Source organism: Toxorhynchites rutilus, chromosome 1, assembly GCF_029784135.1.
Source record: "Toxorhynchites rutilus septentrionalis strain SRP chromosome 1, ASM2978413v1, whole genome shotgun sequence".
Lineage (NCBI taxonomy): Eukaryota > Metazoa > Arthropoda > Insecta > Diptera > Culicidae > Toxorhynchites > Toxorhynchites rutilus.
In genome coordinates, this window is record NC_073744.1 from 159241217 (window position 1) to 159250204 (window position 8988).

At 40.6% G+C, this 8988-nt stretch overlaps 1 protein-coding gene across 1 annotated transcript; it reads left to right on the forward strand.

Annotated features, from left to right (window-relative positions):
• The first annotated feature begins 935 nt into the window (after positions 1–935).
• On the forward strand, positions 936–5150 carry LOC129768561 (zinc finger protein 62-like). The gene is made up of 5 exons (XM_055770296.1): positions 936–1076; positions 1484–1637; positions 1785–4342; positions 4408–4588; positions 4648–5150. The coding sequence occupies exons 2-5, from the start codon at positions 1524–1526 to the stop codon at positions 4837–4839; spliced, it is 3045 nt and encodes a 1014-aa protein (XP_055626271.1). The 5' UTR covers positions 936–1076; positions 1484–1523; the 3' UTR covers positions 4840–5150.
• The last annotated feature ends 3838 nt before the right edge of the window (positions 5151–8988 follow it).

Here is an 8988-nt window from a genome sequence, read left to right on the forward strand (position 1 = left end):
GCATACGTCGATTGGGTGAACGAACAACAGCAGCAAAATGCTGAATTTTCGCATCAAATTTTCTTCGGCGATGAGGCACATTTCTAGCTCGGTGGCTATGTGAACACCCAAAATTTACGTATATGGGGCTCAGAAAATCCACATGTGATTGTTGAGAGGCCATTGCATCCGCCAAAAGTCACTGTTTGGTGCGCATTATGGTCTAGTGGAGTCATCTGGCCGTATTTCTTTGAAAATGAGGACGGCGAGACGGTAACTGTGAATGGTGAGCGCTATGGCCGCATGTTAACCGATTTTTTTTGCCACAAATTGAGGATATGGATACGGATGACATGTGGTTTCAGCAGGATGGCGCCACGTGCTAATTTTTAGACTACATTACTGTCTTAATACTAAATGATTTTGTATTAATTTTGTTTTGAAAATTACCTGTTCCGGATCAAGGTGTGCGAGGAAGCCCTAGGTGGACATTTGAATGATGTTGTATTTCACACATAATGGCATAAACCAAACTTTAATTTGAAATAAAAGGTTCATCGAAATTCGAATTCTAAGTGTGTTTTATTTTAATTTACGGAATTTAAAGTTGGAAAACCCTGTATAACAATACATAAAGCATATTTAAAATAACATTTTACCCAAAAAGATATGGATGGATGTCTACTTGGTCAATAGGGGAACGGGCTTAGGTTATGACCACGCTAGTGCACGGAGTGGGAGGGGGTGTCTAAAACTGTGCTGTTTTGCTTTCCACTTGGTATGTGGACAGCCCCGATGCAAGGTCAACTGGAAACGGACCGAATCGGAATATTCCTCGCAACGAAATGAAGGAAAGTAGACTGAACGATGTAGTAAGTTTTGGATTGAAGGTTGTCTCAAAAGAAGTATCTGGCTTTGCTGGCAATACTGCATAAATTATTGTTGAAATATGTTTGACAAGACTTCGGTTTAATGCTTGTTTAGGAACAATTTTTGGGGTCTATAATGTTTTTTTTTGTGATTTTGTGAGGGTAATCACACAATTTACTTGATGTTCGAGTCTGTTCTATGCGTGTAGGATAACGTTTTACAGGAAGGTAAGTGAGCATCGCATTCTGATCATTTTATATCAAATGTTGAATTGTTTAGAGCTGTAAAGGCAAAGGCAAATTTCAAAGTCAAAAATACTGAAACAAGATCTTTCTCCGGAAGAAATAATTTGATAGCTTTGATAGATTTATTTGGAAATAAACTTACTACTTGGTTTATTTCCAAAAGTGATTTTGGTATTGATAATTTGTGCTGCATATGAGCTTTCCATAGTCTCATTTGATCATATTATAGCCGACATAAATAATAATTAGAAACGTCTCTTTTTCCACGATCAAAACTATGTAAAAAAACTTCTGGACGATGGCTTTACAAGTGGTATCAACGTGGCAGATATCCAATCTAAGACACGAGAATAATATCAATTCATTCTAACGCTTCCCTCTGTTTTCAGTCACGAACGATCTGTATTCTTAACTCTCTAGAAAAAAGGAATGACGGAACGAATTTGTCTCACCTGTACTAAGCTCACCGCACCGGAACAATTGGTAGTGGTCGGTGACCATAAAGCAGTTCTGGTGGCATTGTCCAAGCATTTTTGGTTCAGCGTAAGTTTAGCTCTGTTCCATACAGTTTACATGACGATTTATCTAAAACAATTTGTTATATTTTAACGTTATTCGGTTCAATTTTTATTCGCTTTGGATTCACTTTTCCGATATTGAATAATTAATCATAAAAAATTAAATTTTCAGAAAGATGAAATTCAGAACAGTATTCTCTGCTGCTCCTGCTGGGGTAAAATAGATGATTTTCAACAGTTTTATTGTGAAATCGAGCGTCTGTACACATCTCGTTTCCCTGCTGTCCAGGGCGAGTTTGTGGAGGTGAAACAAGAACTACATATTCACGAGATAGATGAACAAGATAGCACCACTATTGATGATACTCAGAATGACATCGATGGGGAGCAAGAGCATCCGACCGTTAAAAAGGAAATGTTTCATGCTGACCAAAAGTCTCTTTTCGGTGATGACGACTACGATGGAGGGTCGGATGAAGCTGAAATGTCGTCGGCTGTGAACGAGCTCGAAATAAAGAGATACTTATCAGGAGGAAATTCGTCTCCGCAGAAGCAGAGCAAAAGGGGAAATCGAGTGGAACGATCGGTGCAACATTGGCGGAAGAAGCTCAATAGTGAGCGATTTATCGCGGAGAACGTCAACATCGAATGTGACACGTGCGCACAGAAGTATGATAGCTTTCAGCAGCTACAGCAACATTCGCTGGAAGAACATCAGAGGCGGGCCTACGTGTTCTGTTGTAAACACAAGTTCAATAAAAAACCCCGGTTGATCGATCACATCCAATTCCATTTGAATCCAATGCAGTTCCAGTGCGATATATGTTTGAAAACGTTCCGACACAGCGAGGCACTGAAGTACCACAAGGACAAGCTGCACAGTGGGGAAGAGAAAACTCTGCAGTGCAGCGTGTGTCCGAAAAAATTTTCAACGAAAAAGTTTCTTAACATCCACGAAAAATACCACCGAAAGTTGGGTGAGAAAAAGTGGCACTGTGCGACCTGTGACAGATACTTCGCGTACGAGTCTATGCTTCGGCAACACAATCGGACGGCACATTCCAACGAATATACGTATGTGTGCCAGGACAGAGACAATGCTATTGATGATACCCAGAATGACCCATTTGGGGAGAAAGAAGGACCTAGCGTTGGAAAGGAAATGCTTCATGTTGATCAGAAATCTCGAATCGATGATGACGCTGATCAGGACGAGGGGGCTGATGGGGAGTCGGATGAGGATGAAATGTCGTCGGCTGTGAACGAGCCGCAAATAAAAATGGAATCATCAGGAGTGGATGCGACACCAGAGAAAACAAAAAGAGTAAATAGAGTGGATCAAAGTTGGCGGAAAAATCTCAATAGTGAGCAATTTATCGCGGAAAACATCACTATCGTATGTGACACGTGTGCAGAGAAGTATGAAAGCTTCCAGCAACTACAGCAGCATTCGCTGGAGAAGCATCAAAAGCGGGCCTACGTATTCTGTTGTGACCTTAAGTTCTGTACGAAACCCCGGTTGATGGATCACATTCAATTCCATTTGAATCCGTTGCAGTTCCAGTGCGATATTTGTTCGAAAACGTTCCGACACAGCGAAGCTCTGAAGTACCACAAGGACAAACTGCACAGTGGGGAAGAGAAAAATTTGCAGTGTAGCATGTGTCCGAAGAAATTTTCACAGCAAAAGTTTCTTAACATCCATGAAAAGTATCACCGTAAGTTGGATGAGAAAAAATGGCACTGTGCGACCTGTGACAGATACTTCGCGTACGAGTATATCCTCCGGCAACACAATCGAACGGTGCATTCCAACGAGTATACGGATGTGTGCCAGGATAGTACTACTATTAAAGATACTCAGATGGACACAGTTGGGGAGCAAGAGAGCCCCAGCATTAAAAAGGAAATGCCTTATGTTGATCAGATTTCCCTTTCCGATGATAACGTTGATGATGAAGGCGTTGATCGGCAGTCGGATGACGGTGAAATGTCAAACAAAGGATTGTCGTTGGCTGTGAACGAGTCCGAAATAAACATGGAATTATCAGACGTGGAATCGACATCGCAGAAGCAGCGAAAAGGGGGAAATCGGGTGGGAAGACCGGAGCAAAGTTGGCGGAAGAATCTCAATAGTGAGCAATTTATCGCGGAGAACGTCAACATCGAATGTGATACGTGCGCAGAGAAGTATGACAGCTTTCAGCAGCTGCAACAGCATTCGCTGGAAAAGCATCAAAAGCGGGCCTACGTGTTTTGTTGTGACCATAAGTTCTGCACAAAACCCCGGTTGATCGATCACATCCAATTCCATTTGAATCCATTGCAGTTCCAGTGCGATATTTGTTTAAAACCGTTTCGACACAGCGAGGCACTTAAATATCACAAGGACAAGATGCACAGCGGGGAAGAGAAAACTCTACAGTGCAGCATGTGTCCGAAAACATTTTCAAAACAAAAGTTTCTTAACATCCACGAAAAGTACCACCGTAAGTTGGGTGAGAAAAATTGGCACTGTGCGATCTGCGATAGATACTTCGCGTATGAGTCTATCCTCCGGCAACACAACCGAACGGTACATTCCAACGAATATACGTACGTGTGCCATGTATGTGCAAGGGGCTTCTACGTACGGACGTCGTACGTTGCGCATATGGAGACACACGATGAAAATTTGAAACGAACTAAGCCACCGGATGAGCGAGTTCAGTGCTCAAGGTGTGGAAGTTGGTAGGTCCTTATTCAGCAAATAAAAAGTTGACGTGATCAATTTTTTCAATATTGTCCTCAATCAGGGTATACAAGAAGGGACTGCGAAAGCATATGCTCCGCCACTCGGGTACCCAAACGTGTGAACATTGTGGCCAGGAGTGTAAGAGCGAAATGGCGCTGAGGTATCATTTAGCACAGCACCGGATGGGTGATTTCAAATGTTCGCTTTGCGGAAAGGCTTTCAAACGACAGCTCACGTTGAAGGTGTGTTGGTCACAGTAGGCTTAGAAATACAAAATCTGACATTCTGACATTTTTTTAAGGAACACATGGCCTCCCACACTGGTGAAGTATTGTACCAATGTGACTTCTGTGAGAAGACGTTTAATTCCCATGCAAATCGTGCTTCGCACAGGAAGAAGATGCATCCGAAGGAATGGTTTGAAGACAAGATGCGGAAAAATCCTGAACACCAGAATGAGGAGAGTCCAATAACTGCTGAAGCAATTTCATGAAGAATACCAGAAGAATTCCACGCCAAATCAGCTGGCCGTTAACCCGACCCTCTCGGGTTTTTTTTAAACTTGGTACTTCTGATGGAAATTACCTATAATCACAATTTTCATTATCGTATGACCAATTTAATTTACGACTATTTTTTTTAAAAGGGCGTTCTCAAAATCTTTGATCTTTCAAAAATTCGTAACTCGAAATCCAGATGTCTGATTAAAATGTGACAAAGTTTTTGGAAAATTAGGAAGAATAACATTTTAAATGCACTTGTGGGTATAAGCATATGCACAAATACACGGATACATAAAGTTTATTAATGTTGCTACCTTGTAATGAGAAAACATCTTGTTTATTGTACGTGCTTAAATGAAACAAACGTTCGCTGAGTTCTTTTGGTAAAAGTTGCAAGGCATTGGACCTTATTCCCGTATCCACATACACTTAAGGTAAGATGACATTAGCTCGGAGTACGCACGAAAATTTGATTGTACGAAGTATTTTCCAGTATTACTAACCAAGGCGCGTAGAAGTATATCCTAAAGGTAGGTTTAGAGTTCCCGTGAACGTGAACGCGGACAAACACTTTTTTTGTTAATAATTCATCAGCCCATATATAAAACGCGAGGAAAACTTGAAACGATAGGAAGAAACATTTTCTAGTTAAAAAACATGTTTAAACGCAATTCATATTGATAAAAGAGGATTGATTCAATATTTCACAACGATTCTGAATTTCCACCGTGGAATCGAGATGTTGGTGAACTCACCATAGTTCACCGACTTCGGTGAACGTGAACGTGGAAACAGTGGTGAATATAGACGTCAAAATGTTTCCTCGTTCATGTTCACGTTCGAATGTCCCAAGGCATTCTGAAAATTATTTCACCGTGAACTGTAAAAGGATATGTTTAGCAATTTACATGTTTTCAATGAAAATTTTGATATGGATGCTATTTAATTTAATCAGATCTCTGCACGGGTTGAATAACTTCGTTGCTTCGGGTTGATTCGTGAACAACTGTATATTTTATCCGAATTACTTTATTGAAGCTCAATGTTTATATACTTCACGTTCACTGCCGAACTTTTAATATGAACGTGAACGTGAACGAAAACGTTCTATTCACCACGATTTTTTGAGTTGTTTGTTCGCAATATAGTACACCGTGAAATGATCATACTATTCCACCACCTGTTCAAGTTCACGTTCACGGGAACTCTAAACCAGGCTTAAGGTGGGCCAACTTGCTAAAACCAAGGCGCCTAGAAGTATATCCTAAGGTGGGCCAACTTGCTAAAACCACTCTTCAGCCATCTTGGAAGTCTACTGTGTTTTGTTTGTAAACAAAACACAATACGCAAGTGACGAAGCTTGGTCGTGATCAGTCTGTCTCTTTCACGCTACAAGCAAATAATTCCTCTTCTGCTTTCTTCCGTACTGTTTTCATATACCGCTCCCCTAACCAACTTAGTGACGAAACGGCCTCACCTAGTACCATAGACCCGTCTTGTTACTAACAAAAGCAAATAATTTTGTTGATTTTGTTAGATAGAAGCTGACGAATTCGAACGAAGCAAGAAGGAAGCAATGTAACCACACCAATACAACTCAATGTGGTTGTTTACTTTCTCTATTGCATTCGGGACATCGAAGCTGAGTTTGACAGCCAGTTTATATGAAGCAAAGATAAATAAAACGCAAAGCAAAAGTGGTGGATTTTAACAAGTAGTTTCACAACTGTAGTGAATTGATTTTGATAATGGTAAGCGTTGAGTGGAACAATAATGTTCTACAGAGCTAATTAGGTTGAAATATATACACTACCAACATAAGAAACATCTTTTTATTGCTGTAGAAAATGACGCTTTCTCTGCAGCGGGAAAAATGAACACAGTTTCAGGAACAAAATTATCAATGAAAATCAAATTGTCCGTATCAAATGAATATTCTAAGTAAAATTGTAACGAGTTTTGTACAAGTGATAAAAACAGTGTCTAGTAATGATTTTTTTCGCGTTTTATCAGGATCCATTTTTGGGAGAAAACGCAACATGCAATGAATTTGTGGGCCTGGGAGATATTTTTAATTTCACTACCGGAAGAAGTCGTTTGGTCGTCGAGGGTAATTTTACATACCTGGTGGAAAAAATGCAACGCGTTGATATGAAGACATCAGGTATGGTTGTTTATCAATGGCTCAATTTCCATCCTGAGCCGTTAAAGCCATTCGAATATCAGGTTTCATCTGTTTTCGATGAAAGGTTACACTATTCTGGCCCAATATCTTAATTTATAATCTGGAACGACTATACAAATCGAGCGACAGTAAGATTCAGCGTTATGATCATATTTTTCAGTATTACTAACAAAAACAATTTCCTTACTGTAAAGGCAATTCGTTCAACTTTTCAAAGGTTCTGGAGAAAAGATTTAGAAGTTCTTCTAGTGATGATTATACACGGATCCGGACTATGTAACCTGACCATGCAAACAACATTTCAAATTAATTTTCGTTCAATGTATGACAATTTACAACTGCATTTGAGCATGCTAGTCTCATGGAGGTTCTAGTTTGTAAACTAACGCAAGGATGGTTCTTTCTTTTGGGGTAAAATTTCGTAACTTAAAAGGAATGACAATAATTGTGCTTTTTCCAAATTGAGAAAAAAATATTCAAACATTTCTGACTTTGCCGAATTCCATAAAACAATTTTAACAAAACAAAACAAAGAAATAGAAGAGGAACAAAAACTATGCGAGAAATTCTAACATCCAAAAACTATGTAGACATTCATAAAAAAAACAGTCAGTTTGAAGTTCATTCGTCTCTAAAAAGGTGAAAAAGTAGAATGTGAAAATGTATGATAAAAAAAAAGGAAAATTAAAAATGCTACGATATTTACACCACCGGAGCAAAATTTTTATTATGAATTTATTCATTATGAGATTCTTTCTGAGGTTAAAGTAATGGGGGAGAAGTCCTCATCTAACGAGAATTAGATAACGAGGCGACCCCATGTCGCCGAGATGATGCAATCCAAGTCGGTCGCCAACTCGCCGTCGGATGCGGCGGTCTCTCGCAAGCAAACCTGTGTCCACCGATTGCCCGGTTAGTTTGAAATATAGGAGACGATGCTTCAATTAGGTTTAGCATCCGTTTGCCTGGTACATGACGTTTGCCCGGTAATTTTTTGCTTTGAAATTTAATTTATATATTTCAAAGCAAATACAGGTCGGACTCGATTATCCGGAGTATTGATTTTTGTTTCACTCCGGATAATCGAATCCTCCTGATAATCGAATCATAAAAAAAACGAATTTTCTTTCGGTAAACATAATATAATTATGATTTGCACTTATTGATTTATCGCCACTTTCAACAAAATCATTATCGAGGCAGCCGAAGCCTCCATTCCAAAAACGAAGACCACTCCGGGCAAAAAAGCGTTGCATTGGTGGTCCGAGGACATCAAAGGGGAGGTCAGGAAGCGGAGGAAGTTCCTCCGTGCGGCCAAACGACTACCACTCAGAGACCCTATGAAGGAAGCTGCCCTGAACAAATATCGAGCGCAACACATCAGGGTACGTCGATTAATCCGGAAGGCAGTTGGACTCGTTTTCTTGAGTCCATCAACGAGAACCAGTCCTCGGCGGATCTTTGGCGCAGAGTTAAGGCGCTGAATGGAAAGAGGAGACTACACAACCTTATTCTTCAAGTGGACGGTAAAACCCTCAGCGACCCGGTAGATACTTCGGACACGCTCGGAGAATATTTTGCGCGACTGTCCTCCATCTCCGAATAATACCCCGATTTTATCCGTCGACAGGGAGCGGGAATCACTTCGGTCAGCAACTTAGTCCCTATGAGTCGTCCTGATAATCCTCTCAACCGGAATTTCACCATCGAGGAACTTTCCGTCGCCCTACGTTCCGCGAAAGGTGAGTCAACCGGCCCTGATGGTATCGGCTATAAGATGCTGAAACAACTGTCCCTGCTCGGACAGTCCGTCCTTCTCAGCATCTTTAACGACCTGTGGAGTACACACGAATATCCCGAGGGTTGGAGACACAGCCTAGTAATACCCATACCTAAGGTCGGCCAAAGCAGCAACAACGTCAAAGGCTACCGTCTAATTTCCCTAACCTCCTGT

Coding starts and splice junctions, on each gene's coding strand:
- LOC129768561 (XM_055770296.1), top strand. CDS start 1,524: ATGACGGAACGAATTTGTCTCACCTGTACTAAGCTCACCGCACCGGAA. Junction 1,638..1,784: donor CCAAGCATTTTTGGTTCAGC/GTAAGTTTAGCT, acceptor TTAAATTTTCAG/AAAGATGAAATTCAGAACAG. Junction 4,343..4,407: donor TGCTCAAGGTGTGGAAGTTG/GTAGGTCCTTAT, acceptor GTCCTCAATCAG/GGTATACAAGAAGGGACTGC.